The sequence below is a fragment of the Diabrotica undecimpunctata genome, chromosome 1 (assembly GCF_040954645.1).
Source record: "Diabrotica undecimpunctata isolate CICGRU chromosome 1, icDiaUnde3, whole genome shotgun sequence".
Classification (NCBI taxonomy): domain Eukaryota; kingdom Metazoa; phylum Arthropoda; class Insecta; order Coleoptera; family Chrysomelidae; genus Diabrotica; species Diabrotica undecimpunctata.
In genome coordinates, this window is record NC_092803.1 from 68,120,747 (window position 1) to 68,140,774 (window position 20,028).

Sequence of the window (20,028 nt, forward strand, 5' to 3'; positions counted from 1 at the left end):
AACGAAACTTGGTTGTCACAAAATAAAAATTTATATATTAAAGGTTTTAATAATGTTAGAGTTGATCGACGTGATGGCTATGGAGGCGTTGCTGTTTTAGTTGCAAACAACATTTCCTTTTCAGATATAAAATTCAAAACAAATTATAATCCAAATATAGAGGTTTGCGGTGTTTTTCTAGAACAAGTTAAATTATCAATAGTATGTGTTTACAAACCTCCTAAAATATATGTCTCATCCAAAGATTGGGAAAATTTATTTGGACAAATTAAAGGCAGAGTTTTATTTGGGGGCGACTTTAATAGTCATCACTGTAGGTGGGGTTCCATACAGGATAGTGCACAAGGTAATATTTTAGCTGACGCTTTAGACAATACTAATCTAATTTTACTCAATGACGGAAGACCAACCAAAATATCCAGACCAAACGAACGTCCTTCAATGATAGACTTAACATTAGTATCTCCTCATTTAACAGGCTTTACTACCTGGAATCCTCTAAATGACTCACTAGGTACAATCCACATCCCTATCCAAATCACCCTAGATTTGAAATATTCCCCAAGAACAATCCATACCTCCACAAAATGGAAAGAGTCTTCAGCGAACTGGTCTATATTTGAAAATTACTTAGAAAAATGCCTTCTAGATACTCATTCTATAGATGTTACATCTTTGGAAATGTTTAATAACTTAATAAAAACAATTAGCGAAGCTGCAGACTCTGCTATGATTACTCAAAAATCATTTCAACCAAAATCCGGTCTTCCCGTATGGTGGGACGACGAATGTAAAAATTTAATATCGTGTCGAAAAAAAGCTTTTCGAGAGTATAATATTGTCTCAAATCTTGAAAATTATCTAAAATTTAAACACATCCAAGCCAAATGCAAAGTTGTTTTTATGAAAAAACAAAAAACATCTTGGATCAACTTTGTAAATACTATCAATAAAAATACACCGCTCAACAAAATATGGAAATTTGTTAATAAAATGGCTAACAAAAATTATCATTCAAAGACACAACCAATTTCAACAGAGCTAATAGAAGAGTTACTTGACAAGTTCGCTCCACCATACGTTCAAGACCAATTAAAACACGTATCAATATGCAATTCCAGTAAATTTAAATTACTAGAAAATCCAATAAACATCCAAGAACTGGATGCAGCTATTAAAATATCAAAATCTACTGCGCCCGGGAAAGATTATATTACTTATTCCATAATTAACCACCTTCCCGATAAGGCAAAAAATCATTTATTAAAAATATTTAATGATTGGCTTTTGAAAGGAAATTACATTGACAAAATGAAAGAAACAATTATATGTCTTTTTATCAAACCCAACAAAGACAAAACTCTCTCATCGTCTTATCGACCCATTTCTCTATTGTCTTGTATAACAAAAACTTTCGAAAGAATTATTAAAAATCGTCTTAACTGGACAGTCGAACACTATAATCTTTTGCCAAGCACTCAATACGGATTTCGATCTGGTCTGGGAACACTAGATGCAATAAGTCACTTAACAACAGATATCCAACTAAATTTTTCAAAAAATAAATATTTAGCATGTTTTTTTCTAGACCTTAAAGGCGCTTACGACTGTGTTAATTTAACAGTAATGCATTCAAAGTTATGCAAACTGGGGTTTTCCACAAATTTATCCGCTAATATAGTTAATCTTTTTAGCAACCGAACTTTATATATCAGAGACCATAGTAATCAGTTATATGGTCCACGAATAACTCATACAGGATTACCACAGGGGTCTGTATTAAGCCCAATTCTCTTCAACATATTTTCGGCAAGTATACACGACATTTTTGTTGATTCCATAAAATGTATACAGTACGCCGATGATATATGTATTTACTCCGTCCGTGATTCATATGACGATTGTGTGGAGGTCCTGGAACACATCATGAAACTAGTAGATAATTGGACTAAAGACCACGAACTTACTTTATCCCCAGAAAAATCTGCCATTATGATATTTACAAGACATAGGTTACGTACGCCTGATAGTCTACACCTGTCAGGATATGATATACCCGTTGTCACTGAATATAAATATCTTGGTATAATCCTAGACCCCAAATTACTATGGTCTAAACATGTCCAATATGTAAAAAAAAGATGTGAGAAAGGCATTAATCTTCTTAAATGTGTCACTTGCAGAAAATGGGGTGCTGATCCCAAAGTTGCATTGATGTTTTACAGGACCTACGTGCGATCAATTTTGGATTACGGATGTGTGTTATACGGATCAGCAAGCAAAACACATTTACTAAAAATAGATCGTATTCAGTTTAAAAGTTTGAGATTAACTTTGGGTGCTATGAAATCAACACCATGCCCCCTGTTACTTGCTGAAAGTAATGAAATGCCATTAGAATATCGTAGAAATTTATTAGCAACAAAATATGTATTAAAATTAAGGGCTAGAACAAGTGGCCTACTAAGTATGCTGTATGAGTTATCCATTCAAAATCTAGTAAACAATTATTGGAGAATAAAAAATTCACCACCATTAGCAGATGCCTTTCTGGAAACCAATGATTTACCGGTTACACTTTCAACAAATTATATTAAACCATCTTATAAATTAGAATTTAATACAATCTTAAAAAAATTAAATATTATATTTCCGAAATATTCAGATTCACACCAAATAAATAACAAGCTGTTGAACTCCATATTGAGTGAATATACTAATGAAACTATAATTTACACAGATGGTTCTAAACTGAACGATGGGAAAGTAGGGTCTGCAGTGTATATTCCTTCCAAAAACAAATCACTTAAAATAAAGCTTCCTCCACATTGCTCTATTTACACTGCAGAAGCGGTAGCTATTAGGAAAGCTCTGGATTGGCTAGAGCACGCAAATTTGCAAGATGCTGTGATCATCTCAGACTCCAAGTCAATTCTTAGTGGACTTAATAATACTGAGTTAAACCATAAAACATGTGAGCTGATATGTGACATTAAACAAAAAATGAGAAACAAAGATATAACATTTATTTGGGCAAAAAGTCACTCCGGGATAAAAGGTAATGAAATAGTAGACGAGCTCGCTAAGGATTCTACTCATTCAGGTATACAAGAACATATTTACACAGTATCCGACCTAATCAATTTTTATACTAAAAAAATAAATTTTAACTGGCAAGACAGATGGAAAATATTGGCGAATACTTCAAATAATCATTATTACAAGATCCATCCTACGTTACCATCCCTAACAGAATTACCACACATATTCCATTATAATATATCTAAACGATCAGCAGCAACTATCACAAGATTAAAAACTGGTCACGGTGCTGTTCCTGCTCACCTGGCTAGATTAACCATTATAGAATCAGGAAAGTGTTTATGCGATAATATTTCCCAGTGTGATGTTAATCACATCCTGTTTGGATGTATTAAAAATAAAGCACTCTCATCTACGTTTTATGAAAACCTAGTTAAAAGTAATGTGCAACTTCCAGTAAACATAACCCACCTACTGTCATTGAATCAGAAATCTATATACGAACTCATATGTAATCACTTATATGCATCCGGATATATAAGATAAATTTAGTACAATCAAGTTTTTAATTGATAAACATAACATAAATCATTTAAAAATCTGTGGCAAAAGGACTGGTTTCCATGCCAAACACACTATCATCATCATCATCATCATCAACCTCAAACCAGTCAATCGTGGTTATGTGTGGATGATTGTTATGTAATTTATCCACTATCATGATCTTTGATATATTTTTATATGTTTAACTGCAGACCAAATATTTGACTTTCGTTTTCAACCAGTCGTATGAGATCAATTAACTCTTCTTGACTATTTGCAAGAAGGGCTGTGTGGTCTGCAAAACGTTGTTTATTTTTCGGCCATTTATTGAGATGCCCTTTTCTCATCCTTAAAGATCTCATCTCATAATATGCTCCCCATATATATTAAGTAACTGTGGAGACAGTATACATCCTTGTCTGACACCTTGTTCTGGATGGAAGTCGTTTGAGAGTGTGTCAAGCATTATAACTGTTCCAGAAGTGGGTTCGTATAATTCAGTTATAAGCGAAATTAAGTGCTGTAGTACGCCTACTTCTTTTAGTGTCTGCCATAAGTGTTGCCCTTTGACCCTGTTGGACGCTTTGCGATAATCTATAAAACAAATGTATAGTGGGATATTGAATTCCCTAGATTTTCAGTTTGCTCTTGGGTTATTTCTCTTTGTAGGAATGTTTTCAGTCTCCCATTGATTATGCGTACCATTATTTTACTGGCATGTGCGATAAGAGAGATGGTTGTATAGTTGTCACATTTATGGAAGCTGCCTTTTTTACGTATTATCGTCATTGTAGATTTTGTCCAGTCGTCAGGCCATTGCTTAGAATGCCATACTACTTCGAATAGACGACATACGGCAGTTTCACGCTGTTCCCGTTCTTGATTAATTGCACGAACTAGTTGATTTTCATCTTCATCACTATCCGTGCATTTTCTACAATTCTTGACACAACCAGTTTTTTCAAATTTAAAAATAATCTTGTGAATTGTAGGTTTGTTGGTACAGCGCCTTCGAATGAAAACGAAAACCTATCGATTATATCGTCGGTACTACTTCCAGAATAGTGCCCTTTAATAATTTGAATTTTATGTTCAGTCGTAAAGGTTACCATTTTTCTGACTTGAAATATCAATTTCTTTATCCTGTTTTTTTTTGCGAATAAAACCAGAATTATTACTAATAAAGTATCCTAAATACTTTTGTGGCATTTGTTTACGTCCGTGTCCGCTTGTTAGAATTCTTTTTTTTAGCGGACTCTTTGTTGCGGGGAAGGGGTGGGTTAATGGTATTCTTCCGAGGTCTCTTTATATCCTCGGATTTTGCCGGTATTCCCGCATTGGTTTTTGTGGAGTATATTGCTTATTACCTTCTTTTAATTTAGGGAGAATTCGTCAATAATAATAATCATAATCTGGTTGACATCAGGATCAGGTTATTCCAACTAAAAATTACCTGAAATATTTTGTTGAAGATCCTCAAGTCCAAAATGACAAATGCCGATATGGATGCCAAGGCCAAGAAACCATCCAACATCTTACCGGTGGCTGCCAGGCATTTGTCGGTACTGATTATGAAGAACGCCATGACTCAGTAGGAAAGATTATCCACCAAGAACTAGCTGACAAACTGGAACTTCTCCAAACCGACCATCTTGACCAACCGACCAGAATGCTTGAAAATGACAACTAAAAGCTATACTGGGACCGCACTGTGCTCACATACTAGTTAATAAACTTACTAGGCAAACAACACTTATTATTATTGTTCTGAAGCTATTTTCTTGTGGCATTTTAAATTAATTACTATTTAACTGGGAATAAGCCACAATTAAAGGTTAAAATACGTTTATTGACGTTTCAATTTCCACTTCGGAAATCGTTCTCAAAATACAAACATTAGTTTGTATTTTGAGAACGATTTCCGAAGTGGAAATTGAAACGTCAATAAACGTATTTTAACCTTTAATTGTGGCTTATTCCCAGTTAAATAGTAATTAACACTTATTATTTATGTGGCGATATCCAACACCAATAATTTACATGTTAAATACAGCGAAAAGATCGTCAAGTACAGAGATCTAGAAATACAAATCAGGAGACAATGGAGAATGGAAAGTACCCAGACAGTACCTATTATTCTATTCCCAAAAACCTCCTAGAGAACATAAAACAGCTGGATCTAAATGAACATGTCTATAAAGCCATGCAGAAAGCTGTACTCCTCGCGACGTCCAGATGTGTACGAAAATTTTTGGGAGATACTCCAGCATACCAAGTCACCTAGAGCTCGATAATACCGAAAGAGCCCCTCCAGAGCTCAATCCTTTTGATACCGTAGGTATCTGGGATGAGTGAATTTTCCCCTTAGAGGGAGTGTGAGCCGTATGGCTAAATCTGGATCTGAAAAGTCAAATCAGAAGACAATGAAGAATGGAACGTACCCAGAAAATACCTCTTATTCTCTCTACTACCGGAGTCATTCCGAAGAACCTCCTAAAAAACATAAAGAACACGCAGAAAGCTACACCAGATGTGTACGAAAATGTTTGGGAGAGACTACAGCATACTAAGTTGCCTAGAGCTTCGATAACACGGATGGAACCCCACCAGAGCTAACTCGCTTTCTCCATGAGTAAATTTTCCATGAGTGAATTGAATTATTGATAATATAAAAGAAATATTTAAATTTACATTTTAATATTTAAATTTAATAAAAAATGAAAATCATGTAACTATTTTTTTATATTTTAAGATTCGGTGAAATTAAATGCTTTTCTCAGTATATATTAGGTTTATCCCATTAAGTAAGTGCAACATTAATTTTTTTTACTTCTTTTTTAACACTTTCACTGCCGAACACCAAAAAGAGGTTTAATACTAGACATCAATATATGTATAGTGTAAATCAGATAAAATTTAAAATATATAATATACTAGGCGAGTCTTCTACAGCTGGCGCCATGTCTCGCATCCTAATTTCCAGCGTTTTCTATCGAAGCAGTCTTCAGTTTTTAAATCTCTGGCGGTCATTGCATCTTCGAAATTTTCTCTCCATGACCGTCTTGGTCTACCTCGTTTTGTTCTAGTGGGCGGAGTCCATTTTTCTATCTTGGTTGCCCATCTATTTTCAGGCATTCTCTGCAGGTGTCCATACCAGTTTAGTCTTTTGGCTTCGATAGTATCTATTATGTCTAGGTCAATTTTGATTTCTCTCCTAATGTTTACATTCCTCACACTATCAAGTCTTGTGTGCCGGCAACATCGTCTCCAATAGTCCATTTCCGTTGCCTTTATTTTTGATTTGTTTTTTTTTTATTGATTTCCCAAAGTTCGGCGCCGTACAACCCAATACTTTCTATTATTGTTTTATAAATTCTTCTTTTATTTTCTTTTGTTATTTTATTATTCTACAATAGCCCATGTAGCTGTCTAATGGCTGATCTTGCTTGGAGTAACCTAGAATGTATTTCTTCGTTACTCCATGTTATTTGGACTCCCAAGTATTTGAAGGTTTCAGTTGATTTTATAATTCCCATTTCAATTTGTAGGCTTTCTGATTTTTCTCCTGTAACTGAATACTCGTTTTTTTTGTGTATATTAATTGTAAGGTCCCACTTGGTGTACTCATCCTCCAGTTTTCTAAGCATATAGTCTATATTGCTCTCGTCTTAAGCTAGAATGGCTTGGTCGTCAGCAAAGTGTATCATGTACATTCTCTCGTCTTCGATTGGAATGCCCATATTGCAGCATTTTCTTCTCCACACTGAGAGCGCCTCATTCAGATATATTTTGAAGAGTATAGGTGCTATGCAGCAGCCTTGCTTGAGACCCTAATAGGAATTTCTCTTGTTAATTTGAAAAAAAATTTAATGGAAGTTGGAAAAAATTTTGAAATTTAAAAAAATTTGAATATAGCAATTATTATAAATCAGGGAAGGATCGAGAAGATCAAACTTATATTATCCTTGCGAAAGAAAAACTATCAGATGTATAAGAATTTTCTTATACACTTTGTAAATATTCTAATTTAAAATTATGTAAATCTTTATACGATTTATTATAAAGCTTTATGAGATCTGTAATAAGCTTTCTTCTACCAGAAACCGCAAAAAGAATATCTATTGATCTACATATCAAAGGCATTTTAAAAACATTTCTGTAATATCCGAATGGAAGCAAATAATTTACGAATACATACGTTTTTCGAGAATATCGCCATTTGTTATAAATTTATTTATAACCAAATATATTGAATATCACCATTTGTTATAATTTTTTTGTGTATTTTCATGTATTATCATTTTTTGAAACCATCGTATCGTATTTTTTATTTGTTCTGAAACAAATTAGTAGTTTATATCGAAATAATTGTGTCTACTTGCTCTGACATAAAATTGTTAATGATATTTATGATATATGATTTTTTGGATAATTCAATTTAAATAAATACCTACCTTTATTCTTTATGTTTCCGATTGGATTTTGTTTTAGTATCCTTCTTTAGTAATATAAAATTTTCTAATTTATACACAGGTAAAGAACAAAAAATTATTATATAGAATATTAATAAGATTGGATAAAAAGTGTTTGACTACTATGAACAATTAAACCTGTCGGAGAAAGTAGCGAACTTATTAAAATCTTTCTTATTTCTTTTAACAGTGCTCAAAAGGAGGGATTCCTATCTGAAGCTCATTCGGAAGAAGTCGACCAAGCTGATCCCTTCTATGCCCATTGTAAGTTACATTCAGACAAAACGTTAGTAAAAAGGAGGAAAAGAAACTACATGGCGTTGCAGCTAAGGTAATTATTAGTTTAAAGTAGATTTATTTTTCTATTTACTCAATATAAACGTAAAATTCATGTATGCCAATCCCCATGTCCATTTTATTGTTTCGCATGTTTTCTTCCATCTATTGCCGCTTCGTCTCCATCCATTCCTGATCTGCTTAAGTCTTTTTTGACTTCCCGTATCCAGCTCGATTTGGGCCTTACTCTCCTTTTTTCCTTGCCGGTATCAAATTCATAATTATTCTTGTTATTTCATGATCATCGGTTCTTACTTCGTGACTCAACCACCCCGATCGTTGCTGCTTCTTGATTTCTTGTACTTCTTGTAAATTTATTCTGTCCTATTCTAACAGCTTCCATTATTCTTCTGATTATTTTCCTGTCTGCTGTTTTCTGTATATTTTTATCTTTATTCTGTGTTTTAGTAATTTGGACTGTAGGTTTCTTTTATTTGCTTGAAATGCCCTATTCGCTAATATAAAACTTGCAAAAATGTAGAAATAATACCTATGGCAAATATTGTTGGGCGTAAGGCAGGATTTCTTGTTGATGACTTCTAATGCTGGTTGGATGGATTATAGAATTTAGTACGGTTGTTGGTCCCAGATGCTGGTTGGAATTATACTTCAGAGATATGTTGAGTTTTCATAGCAGCTGCTGTATATTACCCCCTATGGGCGACCATGTGGTTTTAGGGAAGGCCCCTCCCGAGCAAGGGGACAAGAAAAATACAAATAAGGCCAGAAAACCCCGAGAAAGATTGACCAATATAAAATGAATTTAGGATAGAAACGTGTCTTTTTATAAATGAAGGATATTTATAAAACCATTTTCCCTTTCTATTGAATTGAAGTGAAAACTGACATGACAGACTTGAGTTGCCAACTGACAAATAACGTTTGTAATGAGTTGAAGATCATAGACACTTTATATATGCCTACGGCATAGAACAGAATGAGGTCTGAAAACAGGGAAGAGAATACAGGGTGCGGCAGATAAACGGCCAATTAGAAATATCTCGAGAACTAAAGGTAACCGAATCATGAAAATTGGAATGAAGGTGTTTGGAAGAGTGACCTATTTAATGAAAATTAAAATTTTTTAAAAATAAAAAATTAATGGGAAAATCCCAGTAGTTGGCTGTATACCATCGTTTAAAAAAACATACAGAAGTTAAAACACTTCAACATTGTATTTAGGTATATAAAAACATGTAGTTAAAACTTTTACAACTGTCGTCAAAATTTATACAGTAGCATAACGTTTTCGATCTAATCAGATCTGTCAGCAGTTGGTCTGTGTCGTTTTAACTGACAAGAACCACGTGTTAAAAACCGAGCAGTATAAACCCGTATATGGATGTCATGGCTACAAATTCATTATTAGCTTCAACTACATAAGTCATTGACGATGATCTGATTAGATCGAAAACGTTATGCTACCGTATAAATTTTGACGACACTTGTAAAAGTTTTAACTACATGTTTTTATATACTTAAATACAATGGAGAATTGTTTTAACTTCTGTATGTTTTTTTAAATTTCTTATTTTAATTAGAGGATATTGAACTTTATATACATGATAGAAAAGTGTAATTTTCATATAAAAGCCATTATAACTCAAAAACGGTTCACAATAGGTGAAGTATTAACAAAAAATGTTCAGAATAACGTGAATATTTCTACAATTAAAAAATATACAGGGAGTTTCATTAAATACCGGAAGTAGCAAATGGATGAAAATATTTTCATTAAATAGGTCACTCTTCAAAACCCCTTCATTCCAATTTCCATGATTCGGTTACCTTTAGTTCTCGAGATATTTCTAATTGGCCGTTTATCTGTCGCACCCTGTAGAATAAGTGAAAATTAAAATTGGAATTGAGATTATGACAAAATATTTAGTAAATAGAAAGGTGAACGCCAACTATTTTTAGAATAAAAATAGTAAAATAAAAGATAAAGCTAATAAATGAATAAAATCGAAAAAAAAATGAAATAAAATCATTATTTAGAGAAAAATATCAAACATGGACGTTTATAACGTTCACTACATATTTCTTGCAACCTGTGTGTCATTATATCTCTCTTTTCTTCGTCCGCCTCTCGACCTTATTATTGATTCATTAATTTTTCTTGTTACGTATTGCATCGCTGTGTTAAATCATATTGTAGATAGTGCTTCCCCTATTTCACTACTTTATTAGTCGTAAATTCATTTTTTTCGTCTTTTTGCCGTTTGGACGCTCATTCTTAGGACTATAATTCTTGGCAGTTTGGTTACTATTCCTATTTCTTTCTTTGTTTTTAACAAATCGTTTCTATTTATCGAATCAAATGCTTGCTGAAAATCTACAAACTACAAGCAATAACTCCACATTCATTTTGTAATCGTATGTTTTTTCCTCTATTTGTTTCACTGTATCTCTTGCATCAATGGTTGACTTTCATTTAACAAATCCACACGATTTTTTCGTATTACTTGACTCGGTGTTTCTCTGAGTGTATAATAGCTGATAAAACTTTATAGACCGTATTGAGAAGCGTTACACCTCTATAAAAATTACACACACTCTCTCTCTCTCTCTCTCTCTCTCTCTCTCTCTCTCTCTCTCTCTCTCTCTCTCTCTGATCTCCTTTCTTATAGTATCACTACTATTTTCCCATTCTCTCTCTCTCTTAACATTTTTTCTTCTATCCATATTTCTAGCAATATTTTCCCTCCATATAGGAAAAATTATACATTTATTCCATCTTTAGCTGATGCTGTTACTGGGGCTATTCTTCACGAGTTTAATTACTTCATCTATAGTCAGATCATCTATTTCGACGTCATCTGTATTTTCTACTTTCAAAATAGGTTGTTCCTGCTATTAATTTAGTAGTTTTTAAAAGTATTCCTGCTCGAAAGGATATCCAGACTAAAATGGAGATGGGCAGAACACATAGCTAGAATGACAGATAGACGACGGACAAAGAGGTTATTGGAATGGAGACCAAGGTCGACCTCCTACACGATGGACTGACGATTTAAGTAGGCTAAATGAAAATTGGATGAGGATTGGGAACACGAGGAAGAGGCCTATGTTCAGCAGTGGAATTTTGAGGTTGGATGATGATGTTTCCTGCTATACTGACTTGTATTGTTCTTTATCTTCAATAACTTTTTCTTCTGGATTTTTAATACCTTATGTCTTTAGTTTATAGGTGGTGCTTTGTTCTTTGATTTTTTGGTAAAACATTTTCGAGTTGTTATTTTTAATCTCCTTTTCGGTTTCAATTACTTTTTCTCTTCCATTGAGTTTCTCTGACTTTTTCTAGTTTTCTGAGTTCTTTATATTCTTTTTTGTCTTACTTTTTATTTCTAATCCATCCTATACTTCTTTCTATATTTTTAATCCATACTAACTTTACTCTGTTTTTTCTTCATGTATGCCCTTACAGTTATCATTTAACCATTATTTACTTTTTACCTTATTCTCTTATCCAATATTTCATCATCATCGTTCTGGCTTTACAACCCTAAGTGGGTTGTATCCATCGCCTTTCTCCGCCAAGCACGTATTCCCATATTTCTCATGTCTTCACTGATGTTATCAAGGTCTAGGACTTCCTCTTCTTCTCTGACCAATGGGTCTATCAAGGAGCGTTTTTCTAGCTGAGTCATTTTGTTCCATCCGCATTACATGCCCTATCCACCTCATGTTTTACGATATCAGGTTCCTGGTATATTCTATAAAGTTCGAAATTGTATCGTCTTCTCCACACCCCATTGTCATTTACTGTTCCATAAATTCGCCTTAGTACTTTTCTTTCGAAACATCCTAGCATGTTTTCATTATTTTTTGTAATAGTCCAGGTCTCTGAACCATATGTTAGGACTGGGCGTATTATTGTTTTGCAGAGTTTTATTTTTGTATTTCTCGATATAATTGTGGATTTAAGGAGGAGATTGAGCCCAAAATAGTATCTGTTAGCAATGCAAATTCTGCAGTTTATCTCTTCGGTAGTATTACTTTCAGTGTTAAGGAGCGCTCCCAGATATACAAATTTGTTCAGTGCTTCGATGACGTCGTTTTCTATAACAAGTGGTCGTAGTATTTGTGGTTCGTTTTGTTGGTGTTTATTATTAAAACCATTTTTGTAGCTGATTCTTTTAATGCTACATACGCCTCTCGTACAGCGTTTTCCGTTCTCCCAACAATATTGATATCATCAGCAAAGACCAGGATTTACACTGATTTATTATATATTAAACCAGTGGTTGTGATTTGTGACATACGTATTACTTTTTCCAGGGTCAGATTGAACAGTATACAAGAGAGAGGGTCTCCCTGGTGCAGCCCGTTATTTGTTTTAAAAGGTTCAGACAGTTCCTCCTGAATTCGTATTCTACATTCAACTTCTGTTAAATTTACCGACTGATTTGGTATTCGTAGCTCTTTCATTGCTTTGAAGCCACCTTGTTTATATAGTTCATCTATCCCGGGTGATTTGTTTCTGGCTAGTTTTTTAACTGCATCTTTAACTTTAAGAATCGTTGGTGGTTCCTCTTCCCTCTCGTCTGTTCCCTTGATCTCATCTCTTTCGTCTTCCAGGTTTTCTTCTTCCTCTATATTAATTCCCTGGTTAAAGTATTCCACCCATCTATTGAATGTATCTTTCCTTGTTGTTAATAGGTCGCCATTCTGACTTCTGCATTGTCTTATGATTGCCTTGATTTCTTTTCTGTTGATGTTAACTTTCTTATAGAATGATCTGAATTCTTTCTCTCTGTTGAGATTTTCTATATATATTAAGTTCGTCATTTAGGTGGTTTCGTTTTTTTCTTTTGTGTATCCTCTTTTCTTCTCTTCCCTTTGTCAGGTAATTATCTGCAGTTGCTCTAGTTCGTCGGGTAAGCATCTTTCTGTAGGCTTCATTTTTTTTCTTTTGTTGCATTTTTGCATTCATCGTCAAACCAATGATTTCTACGGGCACAAATTTCTGTTCCTATTTCCTCTTTAGCTGCTACTTCAATGTCTTCCTTTATTCTGGTCCAGTAGGAGTCTACATCTGTCTGCCATTTTTCATTTACATTTTGATTCCTTTGCCTGTTGGTAATGTTTCCGAGTACCTTTCTGCAATTGTCGCATCTCTCAGCTTTTGCACATTACATTTTTTTTGTATCCATTTTATTTTCTTTACTAGTATTTAAAATTCTACCCTCAATGTTGAGATCACTAGGCGACTCTATCCCCAATATTTCTCCGACTGTTAATTGTATTGTGTTCTTGATCTTATTCCAGGTTTCCTCTACTTCGGTTTGGTCATTAGGCCTTGTTTGTAATATTTCGTCAATCTTCTTCATATCATTATCATTATTTAATATAGCCACATTTAATTTGATTCTGTCAAGATTTCTAGTTTATTTTTATCATCTATCTAATCTTTCCAACCACCATGTAGGAGTTTGAGTCATCCTTCGCTCCTCGATTGGTTCTTACATCTACTATCGATGATTCTCTTCTTTTGGTACCAGTATGAGGTCGATCTATGGTTCTGTTTTCCCGTCTTTGTATGTTATTTTGTGCTTTTTAGGGTGCTCAAATTTCGTGTTACTTATAGTCATGTTCTTTACCTTTACTAGCAGGCTTAGTCTGTATCCATTATCATTTGTTCTTTCGTGGAATGTGTTTTTTGCAGCTGCATTAGCAATCAGCCGTTATTATTACCATACTTTCTTTTGACATTTTCATGATGTCACCTTTTTAATTATTCATAAAAGTTCTTCTTTACTTCTTGCGCTACTGCGTCTGTGGGAGCATAAGCATTTATTATTTCTAGGTTATTTGGTTTGGCCTCTATTTTTACATAAATTATTCTTCCACTATTTGTCTTACCTGCTTTGTCCTTTATATTATCACTGACCCTGCAGAATCGTGAATCTTACTCTTTGTTGATCTTATTCTACCTTTCCTGTCTATATTAATCTGTAATATACTTTTTCATCCCATCTAATTTCGTGTGGTGCTGCTATCTCGATTTTATATTTATTTATATATAACACGTGGCTTAGTTCATACATTTTATCTATATTTAACACATATTCCTCATATTCCATGTGCAAAGATTACTTTTTTGGCTTTTTCTTTGTTCTCTCATACTATTGCCATCATCATCATCATCATTACTGCCGCCTTTGCCACTATTGTCATTATTATTACCATTCCCATCATTATACACTTACTACAATAATTATCATTATCACCATTATAGATAATAAATCACCAATCACCAATTGATAATAAAACTATTTTAGGACACAATATAGGAAATATCAGTTTGAACAGGAAGGCCATAAAGATAGTCCCGAACAAATAAGGATAAAGAGAAAACTAGAGAAACAGACTGTTCATTATTTAAGCCATAAAGGACTAAAGCCACCACCATGGGGTAAGTATCAAAGTTTCCTTACTAACTCATTCACAGACAATACAGTTTTTGTCATTGGGGGACAAGACGTTTACAGCCGACACTATTTAAATATCTACTACTGTAGATTAATGTTTACCTATTTATTAGAATATGATGTTATCCTAAATAAAATTTATATTTTAGTGAAAAGACAAGACAACACTAGATAAAATTTTTTCAACATTCAAATTTGGAATTATTTTCTATTCAATTTTGTTCATCAACATCGTTCGAATCAATGCTTGTTTCGTTTCGACTATTTTTACCTTTACGAGGTGTATCTAAAAAATGACTGCTAATTACTACTTTCAACTGCACAAACATAATTATGGTAAAAAAACTTAGTACAGGGATCTGGTGAAATTAATAGAACGTGTGCTTAGAATAAAAACAATACAAGGAGGTCCAAACACTAAATATGCAAAGGCATATTAAAAATACTCAAAAATATAACAAAATATTAAATGTAAACATTTATGTTTAATATATCTTTATTTTTTAAATGACACACACATTAAAGTATGAATTTATAGTTAAATATTTTTTAAAATATTCAACTAAAAACTTTTGCCTTCTATCACTAAAATGTGTTTGGACACAAAAAAAAAGTTCGTTCTATAATATCTACTGGCGTTATAGGGCAATATTTTAATTTAGGTAGTAAACTAATTTGCCAAGTCGTAAGAACTTCAGAAAAGTTCCCTTTATATATATATATATATATATATATATATATATATATATATATATATATATATATATATATATATATATATATGTACGACTTTCCTCAAACAATCGAAGCCTTCATTTGTTTCTAATCCATCCATCCAATGGCGCTACAGCCCAAATCGGGCCTTGGCCTCCTTCAACAGGCTTCTCCAACCATCTCTATTTACCGCTGTTCTTTTCCATGAACGCGTTCCCAGGCAGTTCCTGGCATTTGTTTCTAATACATTCCTGTATTTCCGGGAATTGTTTGACAATGAGCAGAAAAAGTGTTAACAAGATTAACCGAATCACTTCAGTGTAAATTCCTTTCTTCTGATGACTTTATTAGATCTGGTAAAAAACTAAAATTAACTTTTATGAACATCTGTTTTTTAGTAATTTGTACGTTACTTAAAACTTCTTGACTTTCAGTTACACACTGTGGGTCATTTTAAAAAATCTAACACAACGTCGTTTTTCTCTCTCCAATGACGCTACATCCTAAATCGAGCCTTGGCCTCCTCCAAACTATGCTTCCAACCATGTGGGTCCCGCGCAGTACCTACAGGTTCTCACGTCTAGCAAATTTTGCGCGTCCGCTGCCACTTCATCCTCTCACTTTTTCTGTGGCCTTCCTTTTGGTCTTGCATCCTGCATTTTACTATCTAGGGCTCTTTTTGGCAATTTTTCGGTCTCCATTCTCACTACATGACCAGCCCATCGAAGTCTCTGGAGTTTAACGAATACTGAGATCGGTGCCTCTTTGGAGTTCATGGTTGTACCTGGATCTCCATACTCCGTTTTCGTTAATAGGCCCAAATATCTTCCTTAAAATTTAATAAAGCTGTACAATATTTGATTTAACTTTTGTCTATTAACTGACTCGTAGGCCTGTTTTAAATCTATGAATATGTTGTGTACGTCAATGTCGTATTCCCACGATTTGTTTAGAATTTGTTTCAGTTAGTTGTTGGAGTCGTTTATTTAGTATATAAGTAAAAACTTTGTACGCTGTGCACAAAAGGGGTTATGCCGCGATAATTTTCCCATTTCAGTTTATCTCCTTTTTAAAAGATTGGGCATATAATCCCAGTTTTCCAGTCGCTAGGGATCTTTTTATCGTTCCATATCTTGTTCATAAGCTTATGCATTTATCTTACTAGGTGTTCGCCACCTAATTTATATAGCGCAGAGGAGACTTGCTTATTATAGAAGGGAAAATAGAAGGCAGACGCGGCCCGGGTAGACGACAAATGACCTGGATGCGCAACATCAAAGATTGGACATGATTAGACTTTCAAAGTTTAATAAGGAAAACCCAAAATAGGGAAGACTTTGCAGAGGTCATCGCCAACCTTCGCTAAGAAGACGGCACCTAAAGAAGAGGAGACTTTGTCAATACCTGGAGTCTTGTTATTCTTCTGTGCTCGAATTCCTGATTTACCTCTTCCATCGTCGGGGGTTCTATATTTTCTGTGTCTCCCTTAATGTAATGCATATCAATATGCTCTTCATTTTCTTGCGTCCCTAGAAGAGTTTGGAAATAGGTTTTCCAGACTGATTTTTTTTCTTTCGGACCACTGGTTATTTGCTCTTCTTGATTTCTGCACAGATTTGTTCGGGGTTTGTATCCTTTTCTTAAATTGCGTAGATATTTATAAGCTTCCCTTATATCGTTGCTTTGGAGATTTTCTTTTATTTTCTGTATATTACGGTTTTCGTATTTTCTTTTCTCTGTTCGGCATATTTTATCGGCCCTACGTCTTGCATCTTCGTAGCTTGCTCTTCTTTCTCTGGTTTTTCTATCCATATATTTCTTGTGTTCTTCATTTCTTTTTTATGTGGCCTTTTTACACTCGTCATTGAACCATTCTCTTTTTGTTTGTTTCCTTTTATGCCTATGATCTTTCTGGCTGTGTTAATTACTTTTCTTTTAATTTCTTCTCAATGTTCTTCGGTACCTAGACTGCCTGTATTTGTCAGTATTTGTGTTATTTCTGTCTCATAGTTCTTTTTGACATCTTGTTGTCTTAATTTTTCTACATCTAGTTGTTCTGTTGTTTGTTCCTGTCTCTCCCTCCCGTTTCGTTGAATTCTGCATCTATGTTTTATCTGTACTAAGATGGTCAGATCCTCAGCATACTCTTCTTCGGCTCTTTACATCTTGTATGCTTGTTGCGGCCCTTTTGTCTATCAAGACATGATCAATTTGGTTGGCGGTTGTTCCACCAGGCATAATCCATGTCGCTTTGTGTATGTCTCGATGTGGGAAAAAAGTCGAGATGATGATCATGTTTTTTTCTACTGGCAAAGTTGATAAGTAATTCTCCATTTTCATTGGTGTTTTGATGAAGTGAATGTTTACCGATGGTTTCTAAGAAAAGTTCTTCTTTGCCTATTTGAGCATTCATATCTCCTATTACGATCTTGATGTCATTTCTCGGTGAGCTGTCGTATACTTCCTCTAGCTGTTCGTAAAAATCTTTTATTTCAATGCTATGTTCTTCTGTTGAGCAACGTATGTTAATGATTAAGAGGTTAAAAAAAAATTGTTTTTATTTTTAGTTTACATATTCTCTCATTCACTGCTTCTGCATATTTTCCGTTAAGGTAAATGTGGGAGTCATTGACACTTTAATAAATTACACAATTTGAAATACATATAATTTAAAGAAAATTCCAATCTGTTTGTTAATTTTTTACCAAGATATTCTTCAGACAAAATACTTTCTTCTAGAACTAACAGATATCATTAGTTGTAATTGAATTTTTTTTATTAGGTGTTTAGAAAATAAGTGCATGGGGTGCAATAGTTGACAACAAGACCATAAATGGCATGTAAAGTTGTAGTAGTTGACACCATATAATAGAAATTATATTTTTCAAAGTAAAGTATGTTAACGTTATTTATTTAGACATGTATTAGACATATAAATAAAAATGGTTATTAAATTTTAAATACATTTTTAAAGAAGAGTAAATTATCATGATTTATTAGATTTCCTACATTGAATACTTAAACTAATATAAAAATATGAAGAATAATAACACAAAGCACACTGAGTCTACATATTATATACGTTCAAGTCAAAGTTAAAATATATTCGTTCTCTTCTATCTAACTGAGATTGCGGTAACTTAAAATTATATCATTTGTCAAAATATGTAATTTGTCTTCTACCGTAGGCCACTTAAATTTTCCATCCTCTTCATGTTTGAGGAAGGAGATCTCATAATCGGCATTATCTGAATCTTCCTCGTCATCAGAAATATTGATTATCTGGCCAACAAAATATTTATTATGCTCAGAGTTTAGCTCTATTTAATACCATTAAAATAAAATAAGTTTATTCATATAAAAAAGCTTACTTCCTTATTCCTTAATTCCTCAAAGAAATAGTAGTCTGTGTAACATGCTTTACCATAAGTGACACAATTTCAAAATGGCTGACACTAATGTTGTCAACTTCACATATAAGTAGACTGAAACCACAAACTACAACCATCTGGTGACTGGAGCTTGGTAAGTTACACCAATTTGTTTTAAAATTAAACCAAAACCAATGATGTCAACTACTGGTACACTGTCAACTATACCCACATTTACCTTATTTAGTATTGTATGCGTTTTTGTCTTTTATTCCGTGCCCTAGCCATTTAGTTTCTTGTATCGCTAGTTCTATTTTGTATTTTCTGAGCTCGTTAAGTAGTGATATCTGTGCTTCTGGTTTATTAAATGCCAGGACGTTCCAGGTACCGAGTGCGTAGTCCATATTAGACCGATCTATCCGAGGCATATTTAAAGGTTTCGTGGTTTTATACTTTTTACGGTAACGCGTTACCAGTCCATTACCCAACCCCCCAACCTGGAGGACCAGAATTTTCTGTCAGTGTTTATTCCCTTAGCCGATATGTTCTAGTTTTTAGGCGCCAGAAACTCGCCTTTCGCCCCCTCACGTCTGCTACATAACGCACAAACATTGTACGCCATGCACCCAGTGGCTATGCGGCAAAAGCCTTCAGGGACATGAGAGTAAGATTTGTTGACAGAAGCTGAGTTCTATTTCTAGAACCCCCGACTCTCGTCGGAAACTTGAAGTGGACATTACTCGGAGTTTTGTTACAGTATGTGCATCGGAAACCCATACTGCCTCCAAGATCCTTTACTAACCTTAAACCACCACAACGTCGTTTATGTCATGAAAATGATTTGCGTAGAAAATTGCTGTGGTGAAATTCCATTTCACTTGAAATTAATTTTTAACCATGACGATATTGAAATTCTTCAATAAGGAGAAGGAATAAAGAAAGATATTTAACGGTACTTTTAAGGGTAGAACTTCTGCGCTACCTGCTTACATATTTTGGATATTACCAGTTCAGAACAAGCTATTACAAAATTCGGTCGCAAAATATCGTAATCTAAACTCGCTATATATAGCTCGCAAATACTCTCTTCGCTTATTAATATATCATATGTATTTG

The 20,028-nt window shown here is 33.9% G+C and overlaps 1 protein-coding gene across 2 annotated transcripts in view; it reads left to right on the forward strand.

Annotated features, from left to right (window-relative positions):
• The window catches only part of LOC140450473 (PHD finger protein 14), a 53,572-nt gene that overhangs the window by 11,662 nt on the left and 21,882 nt on the right, over positions 1 to 20,028 (forward strand). For both annotated transcript variants that reach the window (XM_072544118.1, XM_072544121.1), the window contains exons 6-7: positions 8,248 to 8,388; positions 14,678 to 14,811. In XM_072544118.1, the coding sequence (XP_072400219.1) occupies positions 8,248 to 8,388; positions 14,678 to 14,811 (275 nt within the window). The remainder of the gene's footprint in view (positions 1 to 8,247; positions 8,389 to 14,677; positions 14,812 to 20,028) is intronic.